The sequence below is a fragment of the Oncorhynchus mykiss genome, chromosome 4, assembly GCF_013265735.2.
Source record: "Oncorhynchus mykiss isolate Arlee chromosome 4, USDA_OmykA_1.1, whole genome shotgun sequence".
Lineage (NCBI taxonomy): Eukaryota > Metazoa > Chordata > Actinopteri > Salmoniformes > Salmonidae > Oncorhynchus > Oncorhynchus mykiss.
In genome coordinates, this window is record NC_048568.1 from 8,615,650 (window position 1) to 8,634,259 (window position 18,610).

Below are 18,610 nucleotides of genomic sequence, written 5' to 3' on the forward strand. Positions count from 1 at the left end.
GCAACAGTGGAAAAAAACGTCACTTTCTGCTTCCTTCCTTCCTGCCTGTCACACAACTGCAGCCTTACAGAGCTGAATACATTTTTTTTTTTAAGTGGACGAGTGTGCAATTTGTTCTTTCTTTTCTTTGAGTGCCAGTTTGAGTGTAGCAGTGGCAGACATGTTTTGTCAAATGACCCAGTGCTGTTGGAATCCCATTGTGAGATGTTTTGTTGTCTTGCTGTGTAAAATTACACCGAGTCTCCAAGGTCATTCCTGCCCATTCTTTGTAGGGAACTGTGTACCACTGTCATTCCCGGCAGATGTGTGAGAAATTCAATCTTCGTTGCCACTTAATTGGACAATAAGGGAGGTGTTTTAGGTTAAGCCATGTTTACAGTGCCCTTGACTTGTCAGTTGCTTGTGGTGGATGAATTAGTAGACACACTTCTGAAAAAGTGGTTGACATCTTCCAAGTCTGAATGTCAGTAGAAGACCAACTAACAGCAAGAGATTTTCCCTGTGACAGTGTTGCCCCCGAATGGAATGTTCGTTAACAACATTGGATTTTATGTACTGGAGCTAGATGTTTTATTGTGTATGTATTTTTTAGAGTCATGCTTATTTTGGTAATACTTTCAGTTTCTGTCATGACACAAAGCACATGCATACTGTACAAGCACATACAAACACATTCGAAAACACTAGTTCTATCAATAATTTAATCCCAGTTGCCGACAAACTTCACTTTACATTTACAGAGCAATAAAAAACATCAATATTAACAAAAACTATAATCAGGTCAAACATACAATGACAACATTTGGCAAGTGCGAGCATAAACATTTTCTGTTGTTAAACACTTTTTTCCTTTCACTAAATTCTCATTTTGGCGTAAATGCCATGTCTTTCAGCCAACTCCCCAAATCACACCTCAAGTGTAAAAAAAATAATGGCAGTGTTTCAGTCCTTCTGCAAATGGCCGATACTAACGTTTCCATTCCAGATTGTCCGAGATTTCCTGAAAATGTCCCAGCTATTATAAATCACTTTATCATATAAAATCCTATGGCATGAAAATGTGTTTTCTAAGACTATTCCCCTCTCTTTTCCCTGCGATGAACAAGTGGTGTTTGGGATTCAGCAGAGCAGTACATTACTTTTTGGTACAATGTTCTGGTAAAGTCTAAACTGACAAAGGTCTATTATATTAGACTCATAACACGGCTGCTTTCTTTTTCCACACAAAGTCTTTATGTATGTTTAATGTTGCTAGTTTGAGGGATTGAAGGCCAAATGACTTTCAGGCGGTTTCTGACTTAAACAGAACTCTTTACTCCTTTTTATGCACTTAAATATAAGGATTACACCTTTTTGTTTCATGGGATCCAGAACTACACATTTAGCCCAAAATGTTTTACATTCAAACTTGTGTAATAAGGTCCAATACTAAAATGATAGTACCAATAGTACCAAAACCCTCCTGACGTGACTTCATGGGATCTTAGAAAGTCTGTAAAAATGTCTTGAGCTGTAGTGTTTCCTCCACTGATATCCTGTCGTGGTAGAAGCTGAGTCCAGTAAGGAGCTCTACGTCTCGGACCCGGGAAGCGTGGAACTCGGCCCACTCCTGAACCCACTGGAAGTCTGAGCCATTCTGAGGAGACAGGGAGAGGAAGGCTTATTCACTGTAACAACATTCATAGATTATAAGCATCTTTGCAAACATTGGTCAAATACACATATACTTTCAAATACCTTAACATAATTGAGGTGCACATGATTAAGTTCGGAATATGCACTTCTGGGACTATTTCATTGGTTGCATTGTACAGGACAAACTAAATCAAGTGGTATTTAAAAGTATTTTAAATTTGCAACTGCGGTGAAATGGCTAGCTAGTTAGCGGTGCGCACTAGTAGCATTTCAATCGATGAGTCATTCGCTCAGACCGTGAAATAGTCATTTCCCTTGCTCTGCAACGACCGCTGCTTTTTTAGCGCTATAGGTAACGATGCTTCATGAGAGGCAGTTGTCAATGTGTTCAGAGGGTCCCTGGTTCAAGCCCAGATTGGGGTGACGAGAGGGATGGAAGCAACACTGTTAAACTTACAGCCTCTATTTGACCCGGTTCTAATCACATTAGACAGACAGACAGACAGACAGACAGCCGATGTGACTCACAGCACAGGTCTCAGTGTGGTCAGGTCTATGGGGGAGGATGAAGGATGTGGTCTCCAGACGACCCTGGCAGTCAGCAGGGGAGAAGGACGAGTTCCCACAGCTGGTCAGGATCACATAGAAGTGAGTGGGGATGGGAGCCTCGTGTCTGCAGGATAGAGAGAGATACAATTAGAGAGGCGAATAGGCCATGGTCAATACTGTGTTATAGCATTGTATCCCCTGCTAAATGAATTAAATGTCAATCTGAAATAAATAACTGTAATAGATTACAACTGAGAATAAAAAAAAAACCACACCCACAAAGAAACTCATGGTTGATGACCACTTACAGTGTGATAACTTTGGGAGCATCAAAGTGTCCATTGTAGTGCTGGTCAAAGATAGGTCCACTGACAACATTGACCCCATTCAGCTGCTGGGAATATTTCACCAGGAGGACATCATGGAAGTACATCCAAACATCTGAAAATATATTATCATATTTGTGAAGGCATGGATTTACAACCCATATCTGACTGTCTAAGTAACTCAGTAATGTATCCAGGGCCTGTATTCACAAAACGTCTTAGATTAGGAGTGCTGATCTAGAATAGGTTTTCCCTTTTAGATCATAATGAATGTGAAGAAATGGACAGGGGGAACAGCACTCCAACTCTGAGACACTACAGGTTAGCGTTTTCATTTTTCTCGAGGCAGCTCTGCAGAGTGGTCACTAGAGCCACAAAGTCATAAAATCTATCCTCACTGCTAACCCTAATCTTAAATTAAGACCAAAAAGCACATTTTTGTTTTCATAAATTTTTACAATAGCCAATTTTGGGGAAAATCGCTCAGTTTTGCCTCCAGACAAAATACTTTTTACAATAAAAGTTAATCAACATACAATCCCAGATCTGTGTCGACTTCCACCATCTGCCACCAGAGCGCAGTGTCTGTAAAGTTATCAACAGAATGCCTCTTCTTGGAGGCCAATTTATAGGTGAAATAAAGGTAATCATATATCATACTTCATAAACCACCTTTAATGATGGATTTGATTTCTCAGTGTCCACGGGCATCAATAACACTCAACACAACCTCCAACACTCTCACTTTGATCACTATGGAATCCTGAGAGTGGCATCATATTAAACAATCCTAACCACTATGTGGTTAAAACTCTGTGGCTATGTCCCAAATGGCACACAATCCCCTGCATGGTGCACTACTTTTGACCAGAGCCCTATGGAAGCGAATCAAAAGTAATGTACTATAAAAAGGGAATATAGTGCCATGTTGAACGCAGCCTGTGGTAATCTCAATTTCACGTCAACCAGAAGCACACACTTTCCCCTCTATTAAGCAACACATTGACGGTTTATGATTAATTCACCACAAGTTGTTACAGGAATGTAACGTCACAACAACTCAGGCACTCACATCGGCATTACATGCCAAGCACAGAGTACAAAAAGGAGTGGGATTTTGAACATAACCATCTGCCTTACCTTACAATAGCATAGCAAGAACATCCTGTTGTCGAGCCAGCTACACAGCATGGTAATTGAAGAATACAACACTAAAGTGAGGGAATGGGCTGGGTTTTTATCGTGACCTCTATCTGGTAAATTGTGTTGAAGCACCCTACTGCACTACTGTCCTCTAAACACAATGTAACAGAGATCCTATGTCTACTAAATCAATTGGCTCACTATGACCACGGTCAGATAAACAATCATAATTCACTGGGAAGCGTTTATGTAGAGACTAATCTGAGAACTCAATTGGGCTAGAAATAAGCCTCAAACACTGATCCTAAATCTACGGCTTGTTGGTAAGATTTAAAAAATGTACAATTTGCCTTATTTTAGCGCCCCCAAAACGTAATACTTCCAGGTCAACTGTAATATGAATACCATTGTAAAGTACAATTTCTCCCCTTTCCAGCAAAATCTATGACGAGACATTCATGCTGCCCGTCTCTGCATGATTGAAGGAGGCAATGAGCTCCATCAGGTCTTTTTAAAAACAAGCAAAACTTTCCGTATCACTAGAAATCTACTGCGTGATACGGAAAGTGGAGATAAACTGTGTGGGGGAAACAGCTTTTTTCACCCAATCTGTCCAATTTATCACCTCTAAAATGTAAATAAAACACTATAAAGAGTTTATATAATGTGTCATTACATACATATTTTAAGGTTTGTATCAAATTTGAAATTGGGTTTTTAGGGCGGCACTAAAGTTATCTTCAGAAGTAAACAGTGGCTGTCACGGCTTTTGAGAGTCATGATGGCTTGCAGTGATGATGCAAAAAATGAATGCATTCAGTTCAGTGGAGGCTCCCCAGAGGAGGAAAGGGAGGATCATCCTCCTCAGTGAAATTTAATTTAAAAAAAATTGTGAAACATTAAAAAAAGTTATCCTTTTTAGATAAAATTATACTAAATATATTGTAACGACCCTGGGTTTATAAGCGTGGAAATCTACTCTGCCGCACGAGCATGCTTTTGCGGCACAGGCGATAGCGTGCCGGACTTCGGGCTCGAAGGTCGAGGGTTCGAGACCTGCTCCTTGCTGTTTCATTACAATATTCATAGGTCACCAAATAATTGGTTAAAATACAGTTTTGCAATGAAGGTCTACAGTAACTTCAACAGCACTGTCTGGACTATCACCATGGTGTAGCCGGAGGACAGCTTGCTTCCATCCTCCTCTGGCTATGTTGATTTCAATACAAAAACTAGCAGGCTGGTAGACATGCATGGTAATTATGACCACTTCCGGGGGATGTCCTCCAACCAATCAAAGCTTTTGCAGTATGAACTGACATGTCCATCCAATCATAGATGTAGGATCAAAGAATTAACCTATTGAATTGGGATTGTGCCACAGAGCATCATGGGGGTTCTATGTGTTAAGAACCCCTTTCATTATCTGGAGTACACGGAAAGGTGCGAATTAAAAGCAAGGGTAGACCTTTGCCTGAGATCAGTTTCATGAAGAAGGATGAAAAGGTGAGGGCGTTCAATACCAACTGGTATCAAGCGTATAGCTGGTTAACAGAGAGCCTATAATCAAGTTGCCTGTATTGCATGTTAAGATTCTTTACATGCTGAACATCGACTCTGGGATGTTGAAAACAATTCCGAATGATAGCTTCCATTGCATCATCCATAAAAAAAAAAAAAGTTAGATTAAAAGAGAGAGTTTGACGCAGGATTTTTTCCCTGCGTGCGCTCAAGTAGGCGTTTGCACTTTCCTCCGGTATTTAGTTTGAAGATGATGACACATAATCCCTCCGGACAGACACAAGCAAAAACTCATGGCAAATGTTGCAGCAGCCTAGGTTATACCTAAACATTAGAAATCTGACATGCTGTATGGGATGAAAACGAGACAACTTTTCAGTGTGATCAACTGTAGACTACTAATAAGAGCAGCTGCATACAGCCTATGCGCCCGGTCCGTCTGGTCAGGGTAACTAATTGGTAATTTATAGTCCATTTGTGTGTCAGGAAAAATGTGAATGTGATCAAATGTTGATTATATTCAAAATTGGGTTGGCTAGGCTGCCTATACGATTTTAAGCCAAAAATTAATCAAATCAACATAATTGTGACGACAGATGTGAGTAAATGTTTTAAGGCCTACAGTTGCATAGGCCAGAATGATGCAAACATGCATAACGCAAGCTCAGCCCTGTGAGTTCTATTGTCTATCAGTTGTTGTCTATGTGTCTGGGTAGAGGAAATCCCCCTCCTGATCTAGTCTAAATATAATTTATAAGAACAAATATAAGGTAGCTGCAGTTTGAATGGGTTCATCCCCCCCTGTGCCAGGAGTTTTTTTCAGGATTTTAAAACCATGTGACTTGACTAGGAAAAACCAGTCCCATCACAGCCCTTACCTTTTTACAACTGATTAATCACCGTCATACCTTATAGGGTTTAGAGTTTTCCTAGTTAGGTTAACAAGGGAAAACTCCAGGCCCCAGGAAGTAAAAATTTCCCCACCGCTCTTTGACCTATGGTGCCACCAGTCTGCTTGCAGTTAACAGTTATTGTCAGGTATGTAGATGATCAGCGCTTTATTCAGGAATGAGTCTTGAGCTACTTTGAGGTGTCAAGTGGGCGACTTGTGCAGCCTCTGTTTGACTTTATGAATTTTGAGAACTTCATAGAGAAACTTGTTGTCCAAACCTACGATGGCGCAGCGTTAATGGAATGCATCTGCTATTTGTATCTACAGGCAAGTCCCCTCATGCTCCATGATTAAGAGGTGATGACTACTCCACTCCCATTGTCAACTTTCTCCTGACATGAACTGAAGACACGATGTCTCATATGCCCGCTCATCCACTGGCACATTTAAAGTTTCCCCTCCACGCACTGTGAGTACCCCTATCAATTTTCTCTCATTACTGTATGTACACAAAAACAATCACATTATTACACATCAAAGATTTTACTCCTTGCTTGGACTAACTCATTCTTAGCTCTTTTGTCTAACTGTGTGGTGTCTTGTGTTATTGTTTTTTGTCTTCCCAGTAAAATCCGGTCCTGCACTGGTCAAGCTTCTGAACACCTCAACTCACGCCTCATACCCTCCTTCAATCACTGCTGTGATCCCTTTCCAACACTGTAAGTAGCCTTCTCATTCCCATTCCCAATAATGCTGTACTTAAACGTCTTTATTAAATGCTTCAGGTTAAAATACATTTGTCTTTGATTTTTGAAACACTTTGTGGTCTCCGTGTGTTCCGCGCCTATACCGTGGGTCTCCCATCTTCCTCAATTTGTCACGTCACCAGCCTCCATGGATTCAGTTGTACAATTGACTAGGTATCCCACCTTAACCTGTTCCTGTCCCTTTCTTGTTTTTAATCTGCGAGAGAAGTGCTACACCTGGTGGTGAGAGGCTGTACGACACAGAATGAGTTGCATTATGGGTGCTGTACGCTACGTCATGACACGTCACCATTTAACGTACAGCGTCAGAGGGGTCAGTTTTTTCAACTTTTCTCCAATACTATCGGGCCATTACCATGTCAATCAACGCTTGGATAGAAACGTAGTTCACACCCCAGATTTTGATGCCAACACAGTTGCTACAATCCCATTAGTTTTAATGCCGCAGTTGCGTAAATTTGTACGGAATGGGGTTAGTCAACAGTACTGATTTATAGATTTTCTGATGTGTTTTCTTGCTTGATCATGTGATATGCAATTATATAGATATGGTTAAAGTGACTATGCATATATGATGAACAGAGAGTAGCAGGAGCGTAAGACTGGTTGGCGGAACACAATGCAGATAGCCCGGTTAGCCAATGTGCAGGGGCACTGGTTGGTCGGCCCAATTGAGCTAGTATGTACATGAATGTATAGTTAAAGTGACTATGCATATATGATAAACAGAGAGTAGCAGCAGCGCAAAAAAGAGGGTTTGGGGGGAGGCACACAATGCAATTAGTCCGGGTAGCCATTTGATTACCTGTTCAGCAGTCTTATGGCTTGGGGGTAAAAACTGTTGAGAAGCCTTTTTTGTCCTAGACTTGGCACTCTGGTACTGCTTGCCATGCGGTAGTAGAGAGAACAGTCTATGACTGGGGTGGCTGGGGTCTTAGACAATTTTTACGGCCTTCCTCTGACACCGCCTGGTGTAGAGGTCCTGAATGGCAGTGATGCACTGGGCCATACGCACTACCCTCTGTAGTGCCTTGCGGTCAGAGGCCGAGCAATTGCCGTACCAGGCAGTGACTTCCGGCGTATACAGACTTCCGGCGCCGACAGAGATGGCCACCTCGCTTCGCATTCCTAGGAAACTATGCATTTTTTTTTTTACGTGTTATTTCTTACATTGGTACCCCAGGTCATCTTAGGTTTCATTACATACAGTCGGGAAGAACTACTGAATATAAGAGCAACATCAACTCACCATCAGTACGACCAAGATCATGACTTTCCCGAAGCGGATCCTGTGTTCTGCCTTTCACCCAGGACAATGGAATGGGTCCCAGCCTGCGACCCAAAACAAAGACGTCGTAAAAGAGGGAAACGAAGCGGTCTTCTGGTCAGGCTCCGTAGACGGGCACATCGCGCACCACTCCCTAGCATACTTCTCACCAATGTCCAGTCTCTTGACAACAAGGTTGATGAAATCCGAGCATTCCAGAGGGACATCAGAGATTGTAACGTCCTTTGCTTCACGGAAACGTGGCTCACCCGAGAGATGCTAACGGAATCGGTGCAGCCAGCTGGTTTCTTCACGCATCGCGCCGATAGAAACAAACATCTTTCTGGTAAGAAGAGGGGCGGGGGCGTATGCCTTATGGTTAACGAGACGTGGTTTGGTCACAACAACATACAGGAGCTCAAGTCCTTCTGTTCACCGGATTTAGAATTCCTCACAATCAAATGTCGACCGCATTATCTACCAAGGGAATTCTCTTCGATTATAATCACAGCTGTATATATTCCCCCCCAAGCAGACACATCGATGGCTCTGAACAAACTTTATTTGACCCTTTGCAAACTGGAAACCACATATGCTGAGGCTGTATTCATTGTAGCTGGGGATTTTAACAAGGCTAATCTGAAAACAAGACTCCCTAAATTGTATCAGCATATCGATTGCGCAACCAGGTTTGGTAAAACCTTGGATCATTGCTATTCTAACTTCCGCGACGCATATAAGGCCCTCCCCCGCCCTCCTTTCGGAAAAGCTGACCGCGACTCCATTTTGTTGCTCCCTGCCTACAGACAGAAGCTAAAACAAGAAGCTCCCGCGCTCAGGTCTGTTCAACGCTGGTCCGACCAATCTGATTCCACGCTCCAAGACTGCTTCCATCACGTGGACTGGGATATGTTCCGCACTGCGTCCAACAACAACATTGACGAATACGCTGATTCGGTGAGCGAGTTCATTAGAACGTGCATTGAAGATGTCGTTCCCATAGCAACGATTAAAACATTCCCAAACCAGAAACCGTGGAATGATGGCAGCATTCGCGTGAAACTGAAAGCGCGAACCACTGCTTTTAACCAGGGCAAGGTGACCAGAAACATGACCGAATACAAACAGTGTAGCTATTCCCTCCGAAAGGCAATCAAACAAGCTAAGCGTCAGTATAGAGACAAAGTAGAGTCGCAATTCAACGGCTCAGACACAAGAGGTATGTGGCAGGGTCTACAGTCAATCACAGATTACAAAAAGAAAACCAGCCCCGTCACGGACCAGGATGTCTTGCTCCCAGGCAGACTAAATAACTTTTTTGCCCGCTTTGAGGACAATACAGTGCCACTGACACGGCCCGCAACCAAAACATGCGGACTCTCCTTCACTGCAGCCGACGTGAGTAAAACATTTAAACGTGTTAACCCTCGCAAGGCTGCAGGCCCAGACGGCATCCCCAGCCGCGCCCTCAGAGCATGCGCAGACCAGCTGGCTGGTGTGTTTACGGACATATTCAATCAATCCTTATCCCAGTCTGCTGTTCCCACATGCTTCAAGAGGGCCACCATTGTTCCTGGTCCCAAGAAAGTAGTCGTTTTGGAATTGTTAGGTTAGATTACTCGTTGTTTATTACTGCACTGTCGGAACTAGAAGCACAAGCATTTCGCTACACTCGCATTAACATCTGCTAACCAAGTGTATGTGACAAATACATTTGATTTGATTTTGATTTGATGCAACCGTTCAGGATGCTCTCGATGTTGCAGCTGTAGAACCTTTTGAGGATCTCAGGACCCATGCAAATCTTTTTAATTTCCTGAGGGGGAATAGGGTTTGTCGTGCCCTCTACACGACTGTCTTGGTGTGTTTGGACCATTCTAGTTTGTTGTTGATGTGGACACCAAGGAACTTGAAGCTCTCAACCTGCTCCACTACAGCCCCGTCGATGAGAATGGGGTTGTGCTCGTTCCTCCTTTTCCTGTAGTCCACAATTATCTCCTTAGTCTTGGTTACATTGAGGGATAGGTTGTTATTCTGGCAACACCCAGCCAGGTCTCTGACCTCCTCCCTATAGGCTGTCTCGTCGTTGATCAGGCCTACCACGGTTGTGGGGACAGGCTATCTAGATCATACAATTTGACCACATGATTATGGAGGCTCTTTTCACATTTGTTACGATAATAATCCACATAAAGTCCAATCATTTGTTAAATGAGAGGCATGTGTGAAAGTGAAAACTTTATTGAAATACTAAAAAAAAAAGACAGATAATGGGTGCTGATCTCGCAGTGTTGGAAGATTTGGCACACATTTGGCACACGCTGCACTTCGCATAGAGTGCATTTTTAGAGATAGGTGGGATTTCTTTGTGCCGAAAGTACAGATGGCTCATCAGATATCGTTTCACAAAACCAATTTTATAGGACTTTTGGGAGGATTTGAGAGCTACTTTAAAAAGGCAAAAGCATGATTTAGATGTGCATCCAAGTGCTATCCACCCTAGGGTTTTTGGCAAAGGGCACTTTTCAACAGGAGCTTGCCGATTGGCATTTTGCAGCTCTTCAGGTTGAAGTCAAGAGGGGTTTCTTTGCCATGATGCCATCAATGGGTTCCCAAATACGAACGGAGGCATAGACGGCCCCCACATCGCCATAAAACAACCATCCCAAAACGATTTCAACTATGTGAACAGAAAAGGCTTCCACTCTTAATGTTCAGGTTATGTGAAGCGCAAAAGACGCTGCTTAATATGGTGGCAAGGTGGAACGCACCACTCGTTCATTCTGCAGAACAGCAATGTTGGCCTATAAGCCTACAGGAGGGGGCCGTTGAGGCTGGATGGTTTATTGGTGATTGTTGCCTACTCATTTAAAGTCCTCTCTATGTTTTTAGTTTTACTGGTCAAGGCACAACTGAGCGAATAAAACCTTTTGGTTGTACTCAATCTCTGACACTAGCACCTCTATTTCAGTCACTAAAAAGGTATTCTTTTTTTCTGGTTGTGCCATTGTATTTCATGGTATGGCATTGTATATTCCCCAGGGGCTTTCAAGGGAAGATTTTGACCATACAGTGCCTTGCGAAAGTATTCGGCCCCCTTGAACTTTGCGACCTTTTGCCACATTTCAGGCTTCAAACATAAAGATATAAAACTGTATTTTTTTGTGAAGAATCAACAACAAGTGGGACACAATCATGAAGTGGAACGACATTTATTGGATATTTAAAACTTTTTTAACAAATCAAAAACTGAAAAATTGGGCGTGCAAAATTATTCAGCCCCTTTACTTTCAGTGCAGCAAACTCTCTCCAGAAGTTCAGTGAGGTTCTCTGAATGATCCAATGTTGACCTAAATGACTAATGATGATAAATACAATCCACCTGTGTGTAATCAAGTCTCCGTATAAATGCACCTGCACTGTGATAGTCTCAGAGGTCCGTTAAAAGCGCAGAGAGCATCATGAAGAACAAGGAACACACCAGGCAGATCCGAGATACTGTTGTGAAGAAGTTTAAAGCCGGATTTGGATACAAAAAGAATTCCCAAGCTTTAAACATCCCAAGGAGCACTGTGCAAGCGATAATATTGAAATGGAAGGAGTATCAGACCACTGCAAATCTACCAAGACCTGGCCGTCCCTCTAAACTTTCAGCTCATACAAGGAGAAGACTGATCAGAGATGCAGCCAAGAGGCCCATGAGCACTCTGGATGAACTGCAGAGCTCTACAGCTGAGGTGGGAGACTCTGTCCATAGGACAACAATCAGTCGTATATTGCACAAATCTGGCCTTTATGGAAGAGTGGCAAGAAGAAAGACATTTCTTAAAGATATCCATAAAAAGTGTTGTTTAAAGTTTGCCACAATCCACCTGGGAGACACACCAAACATGTGGAAGAAGGTGCTCTGGTCAGATGAAACCAAAATTGAACTTTTTGGCAACAATGCAAAACGTTATGTTTGGCGTAAAAGCAACACAGCTCATCACCCTGAACACACCATACCCACTGTCAAACATGGTGGTGGCAGCATCATGGTTTGGGCCTGCTTTTCTTCAGCAGGGACAGGGAAGATGGTTAAAATTGATGGGAAGATGGATGGAGCCAAATACAGGACCATTCTGGAAGAAAACCTGATGGAGTCTGCAAAAGACCTGAGACTGGGACGGAGATTTGTCTTCCAACAAGACAATGATCCAAAACATAAAGCAAAATCTACAATGGAATGGTTCAAAAATAAACATATTCAGGTGTTAGAATGGCCAAGTCAAAGTCCAGACCTGAATCCAATCGAGAATCTGTGGAAAGAACTGAAAACTGCTGTTCACAAATGTTCTCCATCCAACCTCACTGAGCTTGAGCTGTTTTGCAAGGAGGAATGGGAAAAAATTCAGTCTCTCGATGTGCAAAACTGAGAGAGACATACCCCAAGCGACTTACAGCTGTAATTGCAGCAAAAGGTGGCGCTACAAAGTATTAACTTAAGGGGGCTGAATAATTTTGCACGCCCAATTTTTCAGTTTTTGATTTGTTAAAAAAGTTTGAAATATCCAATAAATGTCGTTCCACTTCATGATTGTGTCCCAATTGTTGTTAATTCTTCACAAAAAAATACAGTTTTATATCTTTATGTTTGAAGCCTGAAATGTGGCAAAATGTTGCAAAGTTCAAGGGGGCCGAATACTTTCGCAAGGCACTGTATATGGCTAATTAGAGGCATTTTGAAATGCAAATAGCCGAGGTCTTGCATGAGCACTGAGACCAATTGGTATTTCTCAATCTCCTAACGGTGTGCGTAAAAACGGTGTGTACCAACATTCCAAATTCTATTCATAAGTAGTATTTTAGAATAGTTTCTATGCAATATTGATAAATGAGGCCTCAAGTACGTGTGCCGACGATTTACACTGATCATGGCCTGAAGCCGAAATGTTTGTGTTTTCATCTTTCATTATGCACTAGGATTTTTTAGGCACCATGATGTTGTTTTAATAAACATCTTTATTTTGCATTCAAGTCTCAGTTTTGGATTTATTCCTGTTTTCAACAGCGTGAAGGTCACCATCTGTTCCATTGGCTTTCCCGCCATAAATGCCCGAAAGTAACAAATGTGGAGAGTGCACAGGAGAAAACAGACAACTTCTATAACACCCTGAATCACATCATTGCAGTTTACTTCCCAAAACAGGTGGTTAGGATGCATGCACAGCAGAGGATACTGGTGGTAGGAGCTATAAAAGGACAGGCTAACAGTAATGTCATGAATAGAAAAGTACCAAACACGTCAAACACATGTTTGACTCCGTCCCATCATTCCATTCCAGCCATTACAATGAGCCCATCCTCCTATAGCTCCTCCCACCAGCCTCCACTGATGCACAGGATAAGGAGTGGATTTCACTTAGACTCAAAGAGCTGATTAAAAAGCAGACAGAAAGCCTTCAGTGAAAAAGAAAAACCCAGAGAGATCAGAGATTGCTATATTGTAATTACTTCGCCACCATGGCCTATTTATTTCCTTAACTTGCCTCATTTGCACTCACTGTATATAGACTTTTTGTTTTCTTTTGTTCTACTGTATTGTTGACTGTATGTTTTGTTTATTCCATGTGTAACTCTGTGTTGTTGTATGTGTCGAATTGCTACGCTTTATCTTGGCCAGGTCGCAGTTGCAAATGAGAACTTGTTCTCAACTAGCCTACCTGGTTAAATAAAGGTGAAATAAAAAAAGAAAATGAAATCAAAGCAGCAAGATCAACATTCTACCACACCAAAATCCCCCCAAAAAGAAGAGGGAGATCCCAGCCACATGGTACCATCAAATTAAATCCCTGACCAGCACTAAAAAGACCATCTCCATCGGGTTCAACCCAGACAACCATTCTGTCATTGCCAATGTTATAAATGACAAGTTTTCATCGGTCACCACATCATTACCACCACTAAACCTGTCAGACCTACCTGCATTCTTGCCAGCTATGCCACTCCCTACTGTTGAACAATAGGAAATGCACAGGAGACTACTCTCCGTTCCAACCAGAAAAGCCCCAGGTCCAGATTTATCAGGAAATTTGTAGTTGAAATATCCATCCCCCCTGACAGTCATCTTCAACACCTCCCTGTGTGAAGGAGTAGTTCCACATCAATGGAAAGAGGCAATAGTGGACCCCCTGCCAAAAAGTAATCTACTGAGCCTTGACCAGCTGCGGCTCCTCTCACTCACTCCTCTTCTGGCAAAAATGTGTGAAGGTTTTGTTGCTGAATGGGCAACACAGGATACCCAAAATAACCATCTCCAACCAACAGTTTGGCTGCCTCAAGGGATGCTGAACCACCCAGTGCCTTGTTAGCATTGCAGACTAGCTGTACAGAAGAGCACACACCAGAGGCACTTCCAGCACATGGGCCCTGACAGACTAAAACAAGGTCTTTGATCTTGTGGATCACACCATTGCAAGTATCTGTCAGACCAGAGATCATGCCATGGATTTGTAACTTCCATTCCGTCCGTAGCCAAGTGACAAAATACCATGAGACTCAATAACTCTGGGCCCAATAACTCTCCTATGGCCTCCCCCAGGGCACAACAATTGGTCCAAATGTATTCGTGGCTCACGTCAATGGTGCATCAGATGATACGCTATCCAACTCCTGGGCCTTTGTGGATGACCTGAACCTCATCGAATCAAGACACATACAGTTGAAGTCGGAAGTTAACATACACTTAGGTTGGAGCCATTAAAACTCGTTTTTCAACCACTCCATAAATTTATTGTTAATAAACTAGTGTTGGCAAGTCGGTAAGGACATCTACTTTGTGCATGACACAAGTAATTTTTCCAACAATTGTTTACAGACAGATTATTTCACTTATAATTCACTGTATCACAATTACAGTGGGTCAGAAGTTTACATGCACTAAGTTGACTGTGCCATTAAACAGCTTGGAAAATTCCAGAAAATGATGTCATGGCTTTAGAAGCTTCTGATAGGCTATTTGAAATAATTTTAGTCAATTGGAGGTGTCCCTGTGGATGTATTTCGAGGGCTACCTTCAAACTCAGTGCCTCTTTTCTTGACATCATGGGAAAATCAAAAGAAATCAGCCAAGACCTCGGAAAAAACATTTGTAGACCTCCACAAGGGTTCATCCTTGGGAGCAATTTCCAAACGCCTGAAGGTACGACATTCAGCTGTACAAACAATAGTACGCAAGTATAAACACCATGGGACCACGGAGCCGTCATACCGCTCAGGAAGGAGACGAGTTCTATCTCCTAGAGATTAACGTACATTGGTGCGAAAAGTGCAAATCAATCCCAGAACAACAGCAAAGGACCTTGTGAAGATGCTGGAGGAAACAGATACAAAAGTATCTATATCCACAGTAAAAAAAGAGTCCTACAGTGGGGCAAAAAAAGTATTTAGTCAGCCACCAATTGTGCAAGTTCTCCCTCTTAAAAAGACGAGAGAGGCCTGTAATTTTCATCATAGGTACACTTCAACTATGACAGAAAAAATGAGAAACAAATCCAGAAAATCACATTGTAGGATTTTTAATGAATTTATTTGAAAATTATGGTGGAAAATAAGTATTTGGTCACCTACAAACAAGCAAGATTTCTGGCTCTCAAGAGAACTGTAACTTCTTCTTTAAGAGGCTCCTCTGTCCTCCACTCGTTACCTGTATTAATGGCACCTGTTTGAACTTGTTATCAGTATAAAAAGACACCTGTCCACAACCTCAAACAGTCACACTCCAAACTCCACTATGGCCAAGACCAAAGAGCTGTCAAAGGACACCAGAAACAAAAATTGTAGACCTGCACCAGGCTGGGAAGACTGAATCTGCAATAGGTAAGCAGCTTGGTTTGAAGAAATCAACTGTGGGAGCAATTATTAGGAAATGGAAGACATACGAGACCACTGATACTCTCCCTCAATCTGGGGCTCTACACAAGATCTCACCCCGTGGGGTCAAAATGATCACAAGAACGGTGAGAAAAATCCCAGAACCACACGGGGGGGGGGGGGGATGTGTCCCCCTGCTTAAGCCAGTACATGTCCAGGCCCGTCTGAAGTTTGCTAGAGAGCATTTGGATGATCCAGAAAAAGATTGGGAGAATGTCATATGGTCAGATATGAAACCAAAATATAACTTCTTGGTAAAACCTCAACTCGTCGTGTTTGGAGGACAAAGAATGCTGAGTTGCATTCAAAGAAAACCATACCTACTGTGAAGCATGGGGGTGGAAACATCATGCTTTGGGGCTGTTTTTCTGCAAAAGGACCAGGACGACTGATCCGTGTAAAGGAAAGAATGAATGGGGCCATGTATCGTGAGATTTTGAGTGAAAACCTCCTTCCATCAGCAAGGGCATTGAAGATGAAACGTGGCTGGGTCTTTCAGCATGACAATGATCCCAAACACACAACCCGGGCAATGAAGGAGTGGTTTCGTAAGAAGCATTTCAAAGTCCTGGAGTGGCCTAGCCTGTCTCCAGATCTCAACCCCATAGAAAATCTTTGGAGGGAGTTGAAAGTCCGTGTTGCCCAGCAACAGCCCCAAAACATCACTGCTCTAGAGGAGATCTGCATGGAGGAATGGGCCAAAATACCAGCAAGTGTGTGAAAACCTTGTGAAGACTTACAGAAAACATTTGACCTCTGTCATTGCCAATAAAGGGTATATAACAAAATATTGAGATAAACTTTTGTTATTGACCAAATACTTATTTTCCACCATAATTTGCAAATAAATTAATTAAAAATCCTACAATGTGATTTTCTGGATTTTTTTTCTCATTTTGTCTGTCATAGTTAAAGTGTACCTATGATGAAAATTACATGCCTCTTTCATCTTTTTAAGTGGGAGAACTTGCACAATTGGTGGCTGACTAAATACTATTTTGCCCCACTGTATATCCAGACTCTGCTTGCACTGGAACACAAGAGAAGTGACACAATTTCCCTACTTAATATTGCCTGCTAACATGCATTTCTTAATATGCAGGTTTAAAAATATTACTTTTGTGTTGATTTTAAGAAAGGCATTTATGTTTATGGTTAGGTACATTGGTGCAACAGTGCTTTTTTCACGAATACACTTCTTAATTCATCACTCATTTGGCTAAGTAGGCTGTGATTCGATGATAAATTAACAGGCACCGCATTGATTATTTGCAATGCAGGACAAGCTAGTTAAACTAGTAATATCATCAACCATGTGTAGTTAATCTCTAGTTATGTTAAGGTTCATTGTTTTTTACAAGATATGTTTAATGCTAGCTAGCAACTTACCTTGGCTCCTTGCTGGACTCGCGTAACAGGTGGTCAGTCTGCCACGCAGTCTCCGCGTGGAGTGCAATGTAATCGGCCATAATCGGCGCCCAGAAATGCAGATTACCGATTGTTATGAAAACTTGAAAATCGGCCCAAATAAAAACGGCCATGCCGATTAATCGGTCAACCTCTAATACATACATCATGCAAAGAGACACTGTCCTGATGGCTAGTCCTAAATCCCTTCTGTGGAAAGTTATTTCCTGAAGCTTCATCTCCATAAGAAAACAAAAATACCCTATTGAGTGTTTGAGCTATTGCATAGCACTGGATACTTTTCTGTCTCTTTGCCAGCTAGCCTGACCTGCTCACCTTTAAAGGCAGGATACATGGGCACCATGTTGCTGGTAAGTAATGACTCTGCCTCTGTTCCATTGGCACCCAGATCTGCATAAAGAAACATTAACATAAAATCTCTAACTTAAATAAACGCAGACACTTTAAAAACTTTAATTATCAACTGGTCTTTAAAATTTTTATGAGACATTCCTGATCAAGCATTGGCAGCTGCTGCACAGCTGGCTACGCATGTACACTAATGTGGTATTTACCAAAGGGTGTGAGGGAGGTGATAGGTGATAGGGGTCTAACAAACAAAAAACATCCTTATGTACTTACTGGGTGAATGCAGTAGGCCGTAGGACAGGGCAGGGTTATCCCTGTATCTGACACAGTTCTGACTAGAGAGCGGTGCCACACGGACATCTGTACGGACACATGCCTCTGCTACTGGACTCAGTGGCTGGACATTGTTCTGATAGGAGAGACGGGGAGAGAGAGAGACATAGAAAAAGGTTGTGCTAGAGACACTATTTCTGCTTAATGATTCCAGTTCTTGAGATCATGTACAAGTTGTGTGGAGTTGGTTTCTTTCGTCACCACCTTTTTGCCCTATACAAGGTGTCAAAAGTATTCCACAGGGATTTTGGCCCATGTTGACTCCAATGATTCTCCCAGTTGTGTCATGTTGGCTAGATGTCCTTTGGGTTGTGGACCATTCTTGATACACACTGGAAACTGTTGAGCGTGAAAAACCCAGTAGCGTTGCAGTTCTTGACACAAATCAGTGCGCCTGGCACCTAATACCATACCCATTTTAAAAAGGCACTTAAATATTTTGTCTTGCCCATTCACCATCTGAATGGCACAGATACAAAATCCATGTCTA

General features: G+C 42.2%; 1 protein-coding gene across 2 annotated transcripts in view; it reads right to left on the reverse strand.

The window, feature by feature from the left end:
• Positions 1-687: 687 nt before the first annotated feature.
• LOC110522031 (ectonucleotide pyrophosphatase/phosphodiesterase family member 1) overlaps positions 688-18,610 on the reverse strand; it is a 68,552-nt gene continuing 50,629 nt past the window's right edge. For both annotated transcript variants that reach the window (XM_021600094.2, XM_021600095.2), the window contains exons 21-25: positions 18,061-18,196; positions 17,755-17,829; positions 2,493-2,625; positions 2,164-2,308; positions 688-1,636 (exon numbers count right to left, since the gene is read on the reverse strand). In XM_021600094.2, coding sequence (XP_021455769.2) covers positions 1,484-1,636; positions 2,164-2,308; positions 2,493-2,625; positions 17,755-17,829; positions 18,061-18,196 — 642 coding nt within the window. In that variant the 3' untranslated portion in view covers positions 688-1,483. The remainder of the gene's footprint in view (positions 1,637-2,163; positions 2,309-2,492; positions 2,626-17,754; positions 17,830-18,060; positions 18,197-18,610) is intronic.